We start from the raw sequence: 19,627 nt of genomic DNA, 5'->3' as shown, positions 1-19,627 counted from the left end.
TTCTAGAACGGTTCCCGTGGATTGGAAGGTAGCAAATGTAACCCCACTAGTCAAGAAAGGAGGGAGAGAGAAAATGGGGAACTACAGACCAGTTAGCCTGACATCAGTACAGGAAACTTTGTGCTATCCGGCACCGACGGGACCGAGCTGCTGCCGTTCCCTCAAAACTGCCGTACACTCCAGAGCTAATGTTGAAACATACGGAGATTTTCATCTCCGTATGAATCAACAAACCCTGTTGCTTAGCAACAGCCTCTAAACAGTCGGCAAGTGTCTCTGTAGCGTCTCTAGCTGAAGCTGTTGCTTAGCTACAGACGTTGCAGAGCTTGACTGTTCAAAAAAAGCAAAGAAAAGAAACAAAAAGAATAAAAAACAGCTCCTGATTTTTGCCGGTGGCTCAAGCTTGCCGGACGGTTCGCCTCCGGATAACACAAAGTTTCCTAGAAGAGGGAAAATGATAGAATCCATTATTAAGGACGTGGTAACAGGGCACTTAGAAAATAATAATAGGATTGGGCAGAGTCAACACGGATTTATGAAAGGGAAATCGTGTTTGACAAATCTGTTAGAGTTTTTTGAGGTTGTAACTAGCAGAGTAGATAAGGGGGAACCAGTGGATGTGGTCTATTTGGATTTTCAGAAGGCACTCGATAAGGTGCCACACACGGGGTTATTGAGCAAAATTAGGGCTCATGGGGTTGGGGTTAATATACTAGCATGGATTGAGAATTGGTTAACGGACAGAAAACAGAGAGTAGGAATAAACGGGTCATTTTCGGGTTGGCAGGCTGTAACTAGTGGGGTACCGCAAGGATCAGTGCTTGGGCCTCAGCTATTCACAATCTACATCAATGATTTGGATGAGGGGACCAAATGTAATATACCCAAGTTTGCTGATGATACAAAGCTGGCTGGGAAAGTAAGTTGTGAGAAGGATGCAAGGAGGCTTCAAGGGGACATAGACAGGCTAAGTGAGTGGGCAAGAACATGGCAAATGGAATATAATGTGGAGAAATGTGAAGTTATCCACTTTGGTACGAAAAATAGAAAAGCAGAGTATTTTTGAAATGGTGAGAGATTGGGAAATGTTGGTGTTTAGAGGCACCTGGGTGTCCTTGTACACTAATCACTGAAAGTTAACATGCAGGTACAGCAAGCAATTAGGAAAGCAAATGGTATATTGGCCTTTATTACAAGAGGATTTGAGTATAAGAGTAAAGGGGGGGAAAGTTCGGTTGGTTTGCGCCTCCCATTAGCGCCTTAAGAGATTAACTAGACATTTTGCGGCGGCGCTAAACACTACCGCCATGATCTCCTGCGCCGGCAGATCATGACGTCAGTCGAGAGGGTAGTGCCCCGGACCGGATATTGAGTGGCGCTCCCTGCCTTACCACCTGCCGCTAGCAACGACAGGTTGAGGGGAGCGTTTTGCAGTCGGGAAGGGACTGGGGGAGGGCTATTTAAAGGCAGCTGCTTCCTGCCTTTTTTTGTCGGCGAAATTTTTGCACCACGCATTCTGAGTGAGAGAGAGAGACTGCAGGAGATATTCAAAGCTGTGTTGAGGAGTTTTGGGTACTGAGCAGCTCTTTACAGGATCTTTCTGATTTGATCTTCCTTGCATCGATTTAGAAGAGAATATGGGGGCTGCACTCTGAGCTCTTTCATTGTTCCATTGTTCTTTCCAACAGATTTAATGTAAAGGTCTCTCCAGGCCGAGATTCAAGGCTGCAATGAGCAAGGTGTGGATGGAGAGCAAGATCAACCCTCCCCTTTAAGAACTGACCAGCGCCAGTGTGTCTGTGTTCCATTGCTGACTGACATCACATGAGCTTCGCCAGCACTCTGAGGTAACGCCTCGCTCCTCGGCTTTTGCGCCTTAAGACAGGTGTGTTGTGCCTGATTTAGCGCTCCGATCAGCTCCAGGGGCGATAAAAGCCAAGTTTGCAGTCGGAGGCGATAATTAGCGCCAGGCGCTAATCTTTGCGCACAGCCGATAAATGCGCCCCAAATGGGGCGATACTGAATTTCTCCCCCAACATGTCTTAGTGCAATTATATAGGGCCCTGGTGAGACTGCACCTGGAGTATTGTGTACAGTTTTGCTCTCCTTACCTAAGGAAGGATATACTTGCCATAGAGGGAGTGCAACGAAGCTTCACCAGACTGGTTCCTGGGATGGGGGGATTGTCCTATGGGGAGAGATTGAGTAGACTAGGCCTATATTCTCTAGAGTTTAGAAGAATGAGAGGTGATCTCATTGAAACATATAAAAGGCGGGTTTGGAGGCGGGTCCGCTGTCAAAATAGCAAAGATTGACAGCAGGTAGGCAACCCGCTGTCAACCCGCCTCCATGCGAGTCTCCCAGGTGTCAGGTCTGTCTGTGGAGAACTGACCCGACATCAAACGACAGGGGAGACAATTGAGATCATTAAATGGCTTGTTAACAGCCAATTTAATGTTATTTTGAGGTTACCTTCCAATTTTACGTTCTCCCCCACAGGTTACCCGCCGCTCGGGGAACATGCCAGCTCACCCTGGCGTGAGTTGAGTCTGCTTTGATGTATCTGATAAGCTAACAGCTGCAGGAGTGGTGTAAAGGATGCCATGTTGCAGATGTTCAGTTTCAGAAGATAGAGATCGATAGATTTTTGAATATTAAGGGAATCAAGAGATATGGGGATAGTGCAGGAAAGTGGAGGTGAGGAAGAAGATCAGCCATGATCTTACTGAATGGCGGTGCAGGCTCGAAGGGCCAAAAGGCCTGCTCCTGCTCCTATTTCTTATGTTCTTATGTTCTAACTCGCGCAAAAGATCGCTGAATTTTAAACGCAAATTACATTCAGCCAAATCAATCTTTTGCGCTAGTTTTAAAAATATCATGCTGGAAGCCGCTACGCCCACAAAACTGGCCACGCCCCCAGGATGTTTCCATTAATTGTGCTTATTTGTAGGCTTTCGAGGAGGCTCTAAAAATTATGCTGGTTGTTTTGGGCGCAAGGGCACTAATAGGCACATTTTAAAATCTTTTGAACATTAATTTACTAAGAAACTGACTACTGTACCTCAATATAACTAGCAAATGGTTCTTTTTTTTTAAAGTAATTTGCAGTAATGTAAAATCGGGTTACTCACAGGTGGTGGATTGACACTGCGATTAAAAATGCTTATTATTTGTGATAAACCGATTTTCAGCTGCATTAATCAAACTACACCAAGTTACCAAACTTACATATATCAAGGAATATTTTTTAAAGCAAACTTTTTCCCAAAAAAATTCCGTATTAAAACGGTGCCCGATTGTGCTGGGGCCTGGCAGGTTTTGCGTTCGGCAATATGCAAATGAGTTTGAGCTGAAACCCAAGAAAAAAAACACTTCTCAAAACGGGCGCAATTTTGGGCGCAATTTGTGCCCAGATTGCTGATTACGCCCAAAGCAGAAACTCTACCCCAAATTCATTACAGAAAGCTTAGCAAAGAAATTCATCTGATTTTTTTTTTAAATAGTGGCATTCAAACTTTTGTTTTTATACTTTTCTTGGTGCCCCATTTCAAAATTCTCATTTGAATGTCTTAATGAAATTGTGGCCCCTTTAAAAAAGGGCCACTTCAGGCTGATTTTTACTGTTTTGGAGTGGGTCCCGATATTCCGTCAAAATCGCAACCTGTGCAAATTCAGGACTATATATACCAAATTAGTTGTTCCTTTAGGTGGGCGAGGATGAATTTATGTGATAAATACTATTTCAGATGTTTGGAATTCACATTCTAGGACATTCTTAATCTCGGCAATCAAATACAAACCAACATTCAAAATCCATTAGGAGGAAGATGCAAATTGCTACCATTAACCTTTTAAATAACATGTGAATGTTACAAGGCTACTTAGAACAACATCCATTTACTATCACAGAGACTATCAACCTCAGGTCAAATATAATATCTAAACAAGTACTTTTTGATCCAGAAATAACAAAGTTACTTGCAATGAACCCATTGGGAAAAAAAATCATCCATCAGACTTAAAACCGTTTGAGGAACCACTATAGTTTTATTATGTTGCACCATATAGATAAAGAAAACTCAGCAATTTAATGGTGTTTAATGTTGCTTTTCATGTAATTGCAAAGATTTACTAAATTACCATGACTTTTCCTGAAAATGAGACCATTTAAGGAGAATTTCAAAAAGTTCCTACTTCTGTTTAGCATCTACTTTATAATTTGTCCAAAACATTTTTATTAATGTTTATTCATCACTGATAAAGATCGGTTTCTGTTTAAACTCAACTTTCTAGTTGTCAAATTTGGGATGATCAACATGCAGAGTTTCACTACATATATCACAGGAAATTTTAAAATTGGTTCTGGGCTTTTTCCCTTCATGTTTTCAGTCACAGATCTGTTGAGACACTCCCTAAAAATAAAAGAGCCGAGGATTTAATTGGTTTTGCTTATCAAATTCAATGGTGCATTTGTTTTAGCAAATAGCGTATACGAGAAAGAGGAAAAAAACACAATATTGTATGGTACTTGCATGTTCTTAACTGAACACTAGATGACCCTGATGGGAGTAAGCACACTGTAGCAATTATACTCCAAGGCCTCTTGTTTAGGTGTTTATTTGGACGTTACAGTGGCGACAACAATATTGGACATCTTTGTTATTTAGGTAACAGTCTACCTTGACACTGAAATGTTCTTATCACGTCAACATTTGTTGGAAAAATCAAAGGGTATGGAATGGGCTCAAGCTGGAGTTGACTTTATTTTGGAGCAAATGAGTCAATTTAATACTTTAACCACCCACCCGACCCCAACACACCCGTTTTTGGGGTTAAAATTCCCCCCGACCCCCCTCCATGTCTCTGTCACCTCTAGGTTGGACTGTTCTAATGATCACCTGGCTGACCTCCTATTCTCTACCCTCAACAAACTTCAGTGCATCGACAATTCTGTTGCCCATATCCTATTGCGCACCAACTCCACTTGCTCCAACACCCATGTCCTCACTGACCATGACTGGCTCCCGGTCCCCAGGGTAGCCTAGATCTGCTAGGAGCCATCTTATACTCTTTGTCGCCTAACAATCTTGGCATGCTGGATCACATGAAATGAAGGCATCTTGACTGCTCTCTAGGAAGTAGAAATTCACTCACATGAACATGTTGTGATGGTCACGGACAACCTGCACATTGATGGAATAGAAGCCCTTGCAGTTCAGAAAAGGCATGGGATTCTGCAGAGAGGTCTCTCTGACTGCTAATAATGCTGCCTTCACATTCTGCGGCCCTGATGAACAATGCATCAGTCAGCTGCTTGATAAATCTGCGAACTGCAGGTGGACTGATGTCCCTTGTGGCAGCTTCAAATGAGGCAGAAGTATAAACTGCTGTTGTGAACTTGCCAGCTATGGTTAGTGCCGTCCCTATGGTGGAGGTTGTCTGTAGTCAAATTCTAGGAGACCACGCAGCTCTTGCCATTGTCTCCATAGTGAAGCAAAGCCTGTGAAGCCAGATTTCCTTCAATATTCTAAGGTAGATATGCCTCTGCCTCACCGGTCATCCTTTTCTTCCTCCAAATAATACAAAGGGATGCCCAATGGAATGCCTTCAATATAATTGTGGTAGCTAAATATCTGGCAGACAAAATTCTCTGTATGTCACCCAAAATCTTTAGCCAAAAACCTCAAAAAAATAAACCGACAAAAATTAGTACTGGAAATAATACCCAGCAGAAAACAAAATCCCATTTTCTGGGATTGTTCTCACAAGAGAGCAGACCTACATTTAAATGATGACTTCCTATCAGCCCAGAAAATACCTATCCAATCACCCACTTTATGCGGGTAAACTCGATGTACGGGACATTCCTAGTTAAAATCACAGGATATTCCACACGTGCCAATAGGTACTCCATTACAGTAGATGCAAATATTAAAAATAAGCTCTCACCATTTTTTGTCAAAAGTTCAAATGAATCCATCTTGCAGTCCAACCGAACGTTTGAGTGGCTCAGATTGGGTGGAGATCAGTAAGACCGATCTCCACCCGACATGTCACCCCCTACATCTCCAGCACCTGTTCTGTCACAATGCCAGTGATTACAACAGGAATAGTCCCTATTCTAGGAGTTAGTTGGATAAGAGTAGGCTTTTATTTGTGCACTTTGTCTTTGCAGACTAAGGCATTCTATTTTGTGGTAGTTCCTCATTGCATATTTTAAATTGCATGGTGTTTTTCTTTGGCATTTTTTCTTTCCAACAAGGCCTCCTAATTGATCTGCCTCAAAGCCAAGTGGGCCATTCTATATAAATATTTAAGATTAATTAATTACAGTATCAAGAACATACATATTAATGACAATCTTTATCCAACACATGAAGGAACGGCGTCCAAAAAGGTGAACACCACTCTACTTGCTAGGCATATAAAACTCAATCTTAGAACATTTGGGTTATACTTATATAGTTATTGTTATTGCAAACAGTACCTGTTCTGGGAAACAGAGAGATGTTGAAGCATTGGTAGCCAGTATTCAGACAGGGCCTTCAGAGAGGAGATGCTATTGTCATCCAGATATAACTCCCGCAGTAACACATGATTTCCAAATCTGGGTAGCTGTAGAAAAGATGATAGAATCCTGGAAAATTGCATATATCTGTCTTATATAATAAAAATGTATCTGCAGTGATCATATTGTCTGTAAATTTATTTTTAATTGAATAAGTGTCTATCGTCTCAGTTTTTTTTAGTTGGTTATTTTCTGCTTTGGTTATCTCACCCATCACATTGCACAAAAATCATCTTCTACAAAAATGACCAAACATGTTACCAAAATAATTCCAGCTGCCATGACAATGCCTACCCTGGCTCAGATGAAAGCTATAGATAATATGGTGGCTTTCATTATACTATTAAATAGTGTACATTTATACGGGAATGGTTTGTAGGGATAAAATGGAAGAATGCATACCTAGACAAATCTAGAATTTAGTTTATCGGAAGATTGCTGTAAAGAGCTCGAGTTTCCACAAGCCTAAGACTTGATGTGATCAAACTGATGTATAGAGGGCTGGACCAGCAGTAACTTTGAACACTAATAAGTAGACCAACATAGAGAGGTAAAACTGGGATGCAGCTTGGACAAATTTTATTTATTTATGTACTTGCTTTTTAAATAATGTGTCCATGAGCTAGACCAAGGCAGATGCGCTCTTGCTTGTGGCATGCGCTTCCTGTCTGCAAAACCTTATTTCCTGTGTCACAATTTTTGAGTCATTCTTTTTATGGCAACACTTATAATGGAAAAACGCTATCAACATTTGCCCATCATGCTGTAATTACTGACTGACCTTCCATCACTAGGTGACAGCATCGAGCATCTCATGTCAATCTCCCACCTTCTCCCCCACATTTTGGACCACTTTATGCCGGTTTCTCCTCACTCTATCACTGACTCTGCCACCTGCCTCCTACATTGATGCTCCATTCCAAGCCCGTTTATTCCCACTTGCGATCATTTAGATGCTCTTGCGGCCTGAGGCACTGATCCCACAAGCGTGCAGTCAATGGCGCCCTGCACCATGGGGAAGCCCGCTATCCTCGCAAAACTCAATGCGCGTTCATGCTGTTTGGCCCGGGTCATCGGGAAAGAGATGTACTGGCGTCTCCTTTTATAGAGGGAATTTGTGACCTAACGGATGCAGCAATGGACCGCGAACTGGGAGATATTGGCGATGTCCCCAGTAGCTGCTTGAAAGGAGCCGGTAGCATAAAAGTTCAGAGCCACTGTGATCTTCACTGCCACCGACAGAGACGTTCTGGTCCTCAGTTGAGGCTGCAAATCTGGCTGCAGCAGGTGGCAGAGCTCAGCGACCACCTCCTTGCTGAAGTGCAGCCTGCGCAAACACTGCTCCTCAGACAAATGAATGAAGGAGAATTGTTGGCGAAATACCCTGGGAGGGTAAGGTCTCGTGTGCAGAGGCCTGTTGGCCCTCCTCCGTCTGGCCATGATTGCCATTCTCTCTCTGCGTCTCTGTGGCCTCCGAATCTGCAGGCGCAGGACGACGCCAAGAATCAGTGCAGCCCCCAAAGTCTCTTGGCAATCAAAGTAATGAAGGTCAAAAACAAAAGTACCTGCAAAGTGATGCTCAGTAGCCAAAACTACTTCACACAGTGTTGACTCTATGCAGAAGTCTCTCTTTCTCTCTCTCAGAATCTCTCTGTCAGAACGAGTGGTGCAAAAATGTCTACCAGAGAAAAAGCCAGGAAGAGGCCGCCTTTAAATCGCGCCCCCTCCAGCCCCACAGCGACTAGGAACCGTTTCAGTCTCCCTGTCGTTGCTTGCGCCAGGCAGAAAGGAGGGGGGCGCCACTCAATATCCGGTCCGGGGTGCCACAAGGGCGTTGCACGCTCGAATGACGTCAAGATCTGCGGGCGCAGGAGATCGGGGTGGTATTTTTTAGCGCCGCTGCAAAATGACTGGTCAATTTCGCAAGCGGCGCAGACATCGCCGCGCCTGGGCACTAGCTGCTTTGCACCCCATTAGCGCCCTCTTAAGGCGCTAATGGGAGGCGCAAACCAACTGAATTTTTCCCCCTATATGTTTTAATGGGGCTAAAAATATTGGACAGCGTTTTTATCGGAGTGATAACATTTTATTTTTCTATTTTTTAAAACTCTTATGTTTGGCGTAAGAATTTCACAGGCAAGTTGCTGAACGTGCGAGCTGCTGATGTCGCAGTGAGGGAAACTGGACATCTGGGGCCTGAGTGGCCAGGACAAGCAACTGTGTAACTCCTTAACCAATCAGATCAAAGGACAGTGAAATTAACAGCGCAAGGACTGAGAAGGAAGTGTAAATTAGAATGGGTGAATTCAGTGTCAAATCAACATAAAGAGAAATAAAGAGAGGAAAAGAAAGACTGCATTAAAAGAGAAAAAAAGTCAGAAAAAGTAAAAACTTTAATTTAAAAAAATCTCCAATAATTAAAACCTGAAGGAATGAGATTCCACACTTGTAATAGTTAATTTTCAGTGCCAGAGTAATTAATACTTATCGCATCATTAAAAGGGTACTTAGACTGAAATGGACAACACTTAACTTTCTGTGGCCAGTTTAGTTTGCATCTACCGCGCAAATACAGCAACTTCACACCATGCTATGCATTTCAATGGTGAGGCAGACAGCGAGATGCTCTTTTCGCGAAGCTAACGGTGGAGTAGCGTATCTCAGACAGCAACTTTGGGATTTCCGCGTTTAACCGCGGATCTGTCCTCACCTGAAGTTGCTGCGGTATTTGCACATGAATAACAGCGAGTGCCATTAGCCTCGTATTTATTTTGACAGCAATTATGGGTCTATATATTAACTGGACAGAAATACAATATATTCACGGGACAGAAAATTTTACGGCAATCAACTAAATTATTTCTCAACAAATTTTAAAGATTTGTGTCATGATGATTAATCCTACATTGCAGACGTCATTACACGAAAATGTAAAGGATCCTGGCAGTTGGCACTCATACTTCCAGCACAAAACTCAGGCTAGGACTGAATGAACACACTCAATTAAATGAAAAATATATGTTATTAAATGTATGCCCTGGAGTGATTTCAAGGCAGTAATCTCATTTCAGGGCGCAGATGACAGTAATATATCACTTGAGCTTTGCTTTTGCAGTTTATAGCAACATCCAAATCTTTTTATCACATTACTTGTGGTCACTCCTAGCTATTTGTCTTTTATTCTCTGTAAGTCATCCAGTTCTGGTACATAAAAGATACAAGTTGTGGTTTATTACACCTTACTTTAAAATGGGTTGTTTTTACTTTTTTCACCATCAACTGCATTTTCTGCTACTTTACCTCAGAAAGGCTGTTGCTTTGTAACTTCAGACTTTGAAGAAGCCCACAGTTATCAATGCCTTCTATGCTGTCGAGATAGTTAAAAGAGCAATCAAGGTAGAGAAGGGTAGGAGTTTCACTTAAACCTTTGGTGCTTATCAACTGATTATGATCCACAACCAGCCTCTGAAGTTTCTTAAGAGATTCCAGGCCACCTAGAAAATCATGAATAAAAAATAAATAAATCAGTGTAGCAAGTGGACTTAGCCTAAAAAGCACGAATCTGAGGGCTGCCAAACATTTCAATTTATGTTCAATAGTTGATTTTTGCCAGTGCTTGCTTATGCCATTAGGTAGGACACTTCATAATAGGAATGGCTCTCACCTCACGGAAGTAGAAAAGGACTTCTATTCCACCATTACAAGTACACTCCTCTCAACTGAACTCAGCACTCCTGGAGGCTAGCAGAAAATTCACATCTCCTAACCTCTACCTGAAGAAGTTTGTGCAAAAACAACACTTACAAAGAAAAGGCTGAATAAAATACCGGGCAGGGAGACAGTGGCGAAGAGAACTATGGTCAACTAATCCATAAAGTGCACGGGCACTGAAAATCTTATCTATCTGTCCTGTTAGCCATAGTATACTTTGTCCCAGGCTTGCACTTTGCACACAGTACTCACATCTTTTGAAGTCCTTCTCATATACATTGTTAGTGCAGAGAATGAAATTACGTTTTTGTAGATTTGTGAGAAGGAATGCTAGGCAAGGCCCGTAACAGTATTGGCTGGAAGGAAAATGGGATCTTGCTCAAAAATATTTTTACCTGGCTTTTAACGTTCATATTAATATCGGGTATTATTGTTAAGTGTATGTACTGTAGTTAGTATTTTCTCTTATTCAGAAAAATCTGAAACAGGTTACAGGTGTAGGTGTAATACCTGGAAACAGAAAGTACACTGAGCAACTAAACTGGCAGAAGTCTAATTGTGTTACAAAAAAGCCTGTATATGTATTGAGGTTTCATTTGTACAGCACATCTCCCCTCATTAACCATGAGGCCTTCAAGATAAAATGACAACACACTACAAGCAAAATGGAAGAATAGCAGCCACAAATTGCCCACCTATCCGAGTGATGTTATTATGTGATAATTCAAGGACCTGTAGATTGCTGCAGTTCTCCAGACCATGCATCGAGGTTATCTGATTGTGACTGAGCAGAAGAATGCACAGATCTTCTAACTCAAGGCAGTGGATAAACTGGATGTTATTTTCCTACGTGGATGAAAAAAGATTATTAGATCACATTCAAAATATGCACATTAATAGATCCATATCCTTCACCTTTTTGTTTTGATAACTCAATAAGTCTTTTTTTAATTATTGCAATTTTTATTATTAAATTTCAAATTTTATTTTTAGTGGGGTAGATGATGCATTGCCATGGTAGCGTTATGCCACAGAAATGTTTAATTGGTAGAATATATGGTCCTTTATGTGACTGAACGGTACTACAGAGGCTGTTCTTGAATCTGATTGGTCCCTGCGTGTATGCTTCTTTGATGAGTCAGTGATCTATGGTTCTGCTCTCTGGTTTTAGCAAGGAGATTGTAGAATACAGTGAAACCTGTAAACTACAAACACCTTAGGGACTGGCATCAGCTGTCCTTTTTTTTGCAGGTGTCCTTATTTTCAAAATAGTAATTGTATGTACTGTAAAACATTTTCCTACAATCTTGAAGAACCAGCTAAGATTATGATTAGCACCTAATCAGCTGCACCAAAGCTTAGAGTCCCCCGCACACACAGCAGCATTTAGCTCTGTTCACTTAACAATTTATCTGTCTAAATTCCCGTTTCATTTCAAAGCACTCTCACTTTTGCATTTCTCAGTTCTACTTACCAGTATTAGGGCAGTCACAGGAAAACAACAACAATTTGCATTTGTATTGCGCCTTTAATGTTATAAAATGTCCCAAGGCGCTTCACAGAAGCGTTAACAAACAAAATTAGACACCGAGCCACATGAGGAGATATTAGGGCAGATGACCAAAAGCTTGGTCAAAGAGGTAGGTTTTAAGGAGCGTCTTAAAAGGAGCAAAGAGAGGTAGAGAGGCGGAGAGGTTTCGGGAGGGAATTCCAGAGCTTAGGGTCTTGGCAGCTGAAGACATAGCCACAATGGTGAAGCAATTAAAATCGGCGATGTGCAAGAGGCCAGAGTTGGAGAAGCACAGGTATCTCGGAGGGTTGTAGGACTGGAGGAGGTTACAGAGATAAGGAGGGGCGAGGCCATGTAGGAACTTGAAAACAAGGATGAGAATTTTAAAATCGAGGCATTGCAGGACCGGGAGCCAATGTAGGTCAGCGAGCACAGGGGTGATGGGTGGGCAGGACTGGGTGTGAGTTAGGACACGGGCAGCCAAGTTTTGGATGACCTCAAGTTTACGTAGGGTAGAACGTGGGAGGCCAGCAGGAGTTCATTGGAATAGTCAAGTCTAGAGGTAACAAAGGCATGGATGAGGCCGATCGCCCGCTGGGGGCGGGGTGCGGACGATTGCGGGGAGAGGGCCCTATATGCAATAATATTGAAACAATTTATCAATCTCTATAGATTTTTCTCATCCTGTCTTGTTGGCCTGTGATTTGTCAAAACTATCATCCACTCCATCCCATGTTGATCCTTACCACTCTGTCCCCAGCACTCATTCCATCCTTGTTTCTCCCAACTCAGCCCAGAATCCTACTTTCTCCCAACCCATGCAAGCACCCACCCCCCACTCATTATGCCCCCCCCCACTCATTATGACACACAAAACAAACAACACATACCCACATCTCTGCTCTCAGGAGACAAGCTCATTCCTGAACTGTGGAGGCCTGTGCATTCCTCTATGAGAAAGTGGGAGTAAAAGGAGAGAGTGCAATATGTAGAGAGAGAGAAAAGGAAAGGGAAAGAAAATGCGTGAGAGGCAAATAAAGTGGCAGGCATACAGAAAGAATGAGAGAGACATAGGGGTTGATTTTAACTCAGGTGCGGGGAATTGGCGGGTTCCCCAAATTTAGTGTTTCCCACACGAATCTAAATGGGTCTGTGAGATTGATGCAATTTTAACTCAATTGGCCAATTGATTTCCAACGTGTGGGAAGCCTTGGCAATTGAGTATTTCCAGTCAGAAAGTCGCAGAATATGACGTCATCATTGCTGCTGCTTTTAAGGTCCACAACAAGCCTTGCTTCCTCTGCAGGCTTCCAAACTTCACCATTAAGATGGCACAGGAGCCTGCAGGAGCAACGGCCAGTGGGAGGGCAAGAGCTGCCCCCAAATTTGATGAGGCTTCACTCCAGGCATTGCTGGATGGTGCTAGGGCCCACAGGGAGGTCCTGTTCCCTTCTTCAGGGAGGAAGAGGCCTCCCAGTCAGACCAAGACTGTGTGGCTACAGGTGGCTGGTGAAGTCAACTCCTTGGGGCTCACACGGCGCACCTGGATGCAGTGCAGGAAAAGATTCCATGACCTTCATCGCACTGGAAAAGTAAGTACTGTATGAAGTTTCCATCACCCTCAATCTGATCCCCATTGCCTTTCCTCACCAGCACTCAGCTTTAGCAATCTCTTCCTCCACATCCCACTAGACACTCACATCCATGCACCCTTACCCAATCCCTCTCTCTCTATGCTCACATTCACATAACTATTCCACCATGCAGCCCTCACACTCCCTCTCACTCTGATGCTTTGAACACAACTGACAACACACAGGGAGGGCCCTTGGTCTTGCAACCTCGCTCCATCTTTGTCTCCTTCTAAGTATCTATGCTATGCAATCACTGCACTCACTCCTTCATTTTCACTCAACCTCCACTTGTGAGCTCTCTTCTCCTGCAATGAGGGAGACAACAGGAGAGAGCGAGCCAGGACAGGAGGAGGGCCGCCCTCATTAGCCTAGCTCACCCCCTGGGAGGAAGGCGTCCTGGAGATTGTCGGGGCTGACAGAGATGCGGAAGTTGGGGAAGGACAGACAGGTGCATCCCCATTGGCATTGCATGAGTTGCTGATAATGATTCTGAAGTTACATCATATGGACTTATGATCATCTGCAAAATGCAATGTGCATGTAACCTTGGCATCACATCTCTAACTTTTTCCTTGACTCCCCCACAGGACCATCGAGAGGCCTCGTCCCCGGTGTGCAGAAGGAAGAGCCTGAGATGCCAGGCTCCTCAGAGGAAGCTGCAACCTCTGAGGGCGCAGCGTCAGCAGAAATAAGCGCACCCAGCACCAGCGCAGACACTCACACCTCGGTGGGACCTTCGGGACATAGAGTAGAGTTGTCACCTGGTGTATCACAGCTCACAAGTGAGCATCAGCAGATTGTGGAGACAGGGACAGCAGTGGAGAGTCCTCGTCGGAGGGCGCAGCACTCTGCCAGCTCGGCTCAGCTGCATGTCGACCCTCTGCCTCTGGGTCCATCCGTAAGATCAGAGGTGATGGAACTCCATGCACAGATGCAGGAGTCTCTGGCAGGTTTTGTCTCCAGGGTCGCTGCGAGTGTGGAGCGAATGGAGGAGTCCATAGCGAACATGAGCAGAGCCTTTGTGGAGTTAGTGGCGCATGAACACGGAAAGGATGGCTACCTACGTGGAAATGATTGCTGTCTCCATGATAAGGCTGGCTACCGTAGAGGAGAGGATGGCTATGGTAGAGGAGAGGAGGGCTACGGCCATGGAGGAGGTTAGTCGCCAGGGTATGGAAGACATGGTGAGTGTTCAGAATAGAATGACATCTCTTGAGGAGCGATGGGCATCTATTGAACAGAGAAACCAGACCTTCATGGAAGTCCTTCTGAGTAGGACTGCCATTGCAGATACGGGTCCCCATGGCCCCCCTGATGTGCAGCAAGGTGCTCTGAAGCCACTTGCAGGCACTGAGAGGGACCTGACCCATGAGAGGGAGGTTGGTGGCAGACCTCAAGGAAGTGGGGGCTCCTCTCCAAGCACTCACACTTCCATGCCATTGCAGAGCCCTCGGTCAGAGCCCCGCCGGAGTCCACACCCAACTGAGATAGACGTCTCAACTCCTGCACAGCCGCAGGAGCAGCAGACTGCTGACGAGCCCTCACAGGCTCGCCACCCCAGAGGACGCCCGCCAAAGGTGTCGAGACAGGAGCAGCAGGAAAGTGAGCAAGGGGGCTCCACATCTGCTGAAGCCACAGGGGAACCACTACGTAGGAGCACGCGTAAGAGGAAAATAAAGCACAAATAGTCACAAGGGTAGTCACTTGGGTGAGATGTTGTGCATTTTGTAAAAATGCCATCAGTTGTTTGTTTTGCATAAAAATTCTGATGGCAACTTCTGCAGTTGTGGCATGTGTCATTTCGCGAATGGGGCTGGAGGTCCTCTAATGGCAAGAAGGGAAGGAAAAAAAGGCCTCCCATGCTTCTGGTAGATGCCTCAGTTGAGGAAGCGCTGAGTGAAGGTGGCGAGAGGGGTTTCGCAGGAGGTAACACTGAAGAAGTGTGTGAGGCTCCAACCTTCCACAGGTGTGGTTAAGCCTGGTAAAAGTTGCCCCAGGTCTGAGACAACAAAGTCCTGCCACCTGCAAATGATGACTGATCAAATATCCTCATTAATGGTTGACCTGCAGCTGATAGTCAGCAAGCCAATAGTGCTCACACCAGGTTTCACAGGCGTGATCCCCACCAGGCGTGTTTTACGTGGGAAGAGGGTTAAACAGGCAAGGGCCTGTTAAAATGGGATTATAAAAGCCAATGAGTGCTGTTTAAGGGCCCTAAAGACCAGTCCCGCCTGTTGCAGGCGGGACTGATTCGGGACCATCAGACACACCTGGGTTAAAATGGCTAGGTGTCGGGAACCAGGCGGGGGGTCCCGACCCCCAGGCTTTGCGATTTTAACCCCCCACACGCCTCAAAGCCCACCTGACGGCTGAGTTAAAATTGAGCCCATACAGTGCGAGTAATAGACAAACAAAAGCAAGAACACAGAAACAGAGACTTACAGAAACTGAGTCAGAAAATTATCCTCACGAGTATGATCCTGACTGAGACAGTGAATACCTCCTTCAATTTTCACACGGTAAAATTGCACTGACACGCTTCATGGCTTTTACCACGTGGAGATCCTGGCACTCAGTATCAGTGCACTATTTATGTAAATGGGGATTGGCAAGCGATGTTATTAACAGCATATGCCTAACTGTTGTGGGCTGCCAAAGAAAGTTTTGACATTCCAAATATTTTGAATCTAAATCATGTTAGGTTTTTGGTACAGCAGCTCTGAAAAAAGACTAATGCTGTCTTACATATACTAATCCCTCCCAGACCACACAAGTCACGCAGCTGACATGTCTGCTCCCAGGCCACAGCACCATCAGTCTTACCTGGCAGATAACGGGGCATAATAATTGCACTGGTGAACATTCCTCACCTAATTTCCACTACTCCACTCTCTTGTGGTGAGGTTCTTAGCTTTCAATCAGCATCTTCCTATTACAGTGGGTTAAGAATAGGACCCATTGATAATGCTCCTGTGAAGCGCCTTGAGCTGTTTTACTCCGTTAAAAGCGCTATATAAATGCAAGTTGTTATTGCTATTATTATTTCTAAGTGCAATTTATAATGCAGGCAGCATAAAAATTGCACTGGCACTCAGAAAACAAAAAAAATGACCTTTATTATAATCAAGGATATAAAATTTTGGCCATTTTGAGAATTATTTCAAAAACTATTTATGATTAGGATTTGGTGGTATATATTTGAAACTGCAATTAAAGTGTAAGATTTGACTGTGAAATAGCATATATCCTGTTGTATTGCTCACAGAAGATAAGCTGTTTTATAAAGATATCATGTAATTCACAACGTATTATATAACGAGGAGACCATTTACATCTTGATAGCTCTTTCCTAATAGCGAAGGGACTACCTTGGGAAAGCTGTCTGTTGCCGAGCTGGAACTATGTTTAGCATGACCTGTCCCTTTCAGGCCAAAGTGTACACCCTAAAGGAATGTTTTCTAAATAGGCACATCCTGAGGTACATTAGAGGCTTATTGCTCAGGGATGCTGGTTTATCAAATTTCAAAAAATTGAAGCACTAAATCGGTCCCTCTCGAGACTCATTAGAAGGGAATGGTCCATAGGCCTCCTGATGCACTAGCTCAGCAGTTGCTTGTAAATCCCCAGCTCCACCTTTGGAAGAGACCAAGTTGTCAAGGTCAGCAGAAACCAGCAAGAAATAACTGGCTTTCTTTTTTTTAAAATTCTTAATTGTGATTTATTGCTGTTTTATCAATGTAATATTTAAGCCAGTTGAAAGTGTGACACAGGTGTGCAAGATACCATCAAGTGTTACAGATGTACTTGATAAAAGACTTAATATGTGTCTGGGTACTTTGAGCAAGAACAATGCACAATTACACATAATATTAACTAATAATTATTCAAAAGCAAATTCTTTTTTTTACCTGCACATCAATGTACTTTAAATCTTTGCAATTATTGACACCCTCTAATGTCTCTAGTCCACAGTTTCGGAGTGTTAGTGACTTAAGTCTCAGACATTGTGAAAGCGTGGACAGGCTGCAACCTGGCAAATCTTGAAGAGTGACTGTTGTAACCTATATTCAATAAAAGGGTTTTAGTATACAGAGAATTAGCTTTGACAAAATAGCTTTCCTATATCCTGCAACAGGTATGATTGATAAATCCATTGGGGTGCTTTTCCATCAGTTTGCCACTTGGTTTGGTTCCAAAGCTTAAGTCTGGATCCTCAAAATATAGAAACATAGAAGATAGGGGCAGGAGTAGGCCATTCAGCCCTTCAAGCCTGCTCCGCCATTCAATGAGATCATGGCTGATCATCCAAATTCAGTACCCTGTCCCTGCTTTCTCCCCATGTCCCTTTAGCCTTAAGAACTATATCTAACTCCTTCTTGAATATATTTAATGATTTGGCCTCAACTGCCTTCTGTGGTAGAGAATTCCACAGGTTCAGCACTCTCTGGGTGAAGAAATTCCTCCTCATCTCAGTCCTAAATGGCTTACCCCTTATCCTTAGACTGTGACCCCTGGTTCTGGACTCACCCGCCATCGGGAACATCCTTCCTGCATCTAGTCTGTCTAGTCCTGTTAGAATTTTATAAGTTTCAATGAGATCCCCTCTCATTCTTCTAAACTCTTGCGAATATAAGCCCAATCGACCAAATCTCTCTTCATATGTCATCCCTGCCATCCCAGGTATCAGTCTGGTGAATCTTCGCTGCACTCCCTCCATGGCAAGAACATCCTTCCTCAGATAAGGCGACCAAAACTGCACACAATACTCAAGGTGTGATCTCACCAAAGCCCTGTACAACTGCAGCAAGACATCCCTGCTCCTGTACTCGAATCCTCTCGCTATGAAGGCCAACATACCATTTGCCTTCTTAACCGCCTGCTGCACCTGCATGCTTACCTTCAGCGACTGGTGCACAAGGACATCCAGGTCTCGTTGCACCTCCCCTTTTCCCAATCTATTGCCGTTCAGATAATAATCTGCCTTCCTGTTTTTGCCACCAAAGTGGATAACCTCGCATTTATCCACATTATACTGCATCTGCCATGCATTTGCCCACTCACCCAACCTGTCCAAATCATACTGGAGTTTCTCTGCATCCTCCTCACAGCACACTCGCCCACCCAGCTTTATGTCGTCTGCAAACTTGGAGATATTACATCTAGTTCCCGCGTCTAAATCATTAATATATATTGTGAATAGCTGGGGTCCCAACACCGATCCCTGCGGTACCCCACTAGTCACTGCCTGCCACTCGGAAAAAGACCCGTTTATTAAAAGGCTCAAACATTTAGATTTGACCATATGAGTTACATCCAAAATGAAGATGAAGTCCTAAATCTCAGCCCCAATTAATTATTTCAACTGTGTATATAATCAAATTAAAAGCTGGTGGGTTTCAGTGATACAATCAGTCAAATGATAAAAACAAAATGCCAGTATTATAGTGAATAAGTTAAAACCTAGTTGTTTTCAAATAATAAAATTGAACACTGAAAGCCTTTGATGGGGTTGAAAAAAATCCAGTGATCCTAAATCCTGGACCCTACAGAATCGATCGGTAAAATGCAGATCGACCTTTGGATCATCTGTCAAACAGTGCTCATTGTGTACCAACGATGACTCAGGTGCTCACAATGTTAGGTGCACTAGATTCAGTGTTGGACTATAGTTCAACATCACTACAGTTACTCCATAGGAACAGTTCTTATTTATTTTAACAAATATATAAGGAACTGATGAAAGCCAATGTTCTCCTCATTTTTCATTCTACTGAGTTTAAACCAGTAACAAACAAAAAGAAGAAAAAAATGGAAAAACAATCAATTCATAAATGCTGTGCAAGCCAAAGAATATCATAAATTGAGCCAAGGCAGGGGACTGGCATGGCTCTCAGAACCTGATTGAACCAATACATTTTTTGAACACCCATAACATCCAATCCGTGACACATCCAGCTTTCATCACTAATGCTTTGGTTAAGAATCTTATCAATTATACTGGTGTAATCATACCCTATATTTAAAGAATATAAATGTATCGTCCCCTTCACGTTTTCTCTACTATTATGTAAGTACAGTTTAACATACAAAGTTGCTTCACAGCAGGTAATAATTGTCATTCTATTGGACCAGAATTTGCTGGCAAAATAACGGCAAGTTTAATGCGCACGCCGTTATTCATGTGTAAATCGTCAATTTGTGGCG

General features: G+C 43.5%; 1 protein-coding gene across 5 annotated transcripts in view; it reads right to left on the bottom strand.

Annotated features, from left to right (window-relative positions):
• The window catches only part of lrriq1 (leucine-rich repeats and IQ motif containing 1), a 223,927-nt gene that overhangs the window by 127,399 nt on the left and 76,901 nt on the right, over positions 1-19,627 (bottom strand). For all 5 annotated transcript variants that reach the window (XM_086009304.1, XM_086009305.1, XM_086009307.1 and 2 more), the window contains 4 exons: positions 17,332-17,484; positions 10,975-11,125; positions 9,869-10,062; positions 6,488-6,615 (listed from right to left, as the gene is read on the bottom strand). In XM_086009304.1, the coding sequence (XP_085865430.1) occupies positions 6,488-6,615; positions 9,869-10,062; positions 10,975-11,125; positions 17,332-17,484 (626 nt within the window). The remainder of the gene's footprint in view (positions 1-6,487; positions 6,616-9,868; positions 10,063-10,974; positions 11,126-17,331; positions 17,485-19,627) is intronic.

This window comes from Somniosus microcephalus, chromosome 16 (assembly GCF_052327205.1).
Source record: "Somniosus microcephalus isolate GS21.2 chromosome 16, FLI_Smic_1.0, whole genome shotgun sequence".
Classification (NCBI taxonomy): domain Eukaryota; kingdom Metazoa; phylum Chordata; class Chondrichthyes; order Squaliformes; family Somniosidae; genus Somniosus; species Somniosus microcephalus.
Note: the sequence above shows the minus strand (reverse complement) of the source record. Positions and strands in the feature narration are given on the sequence as shown.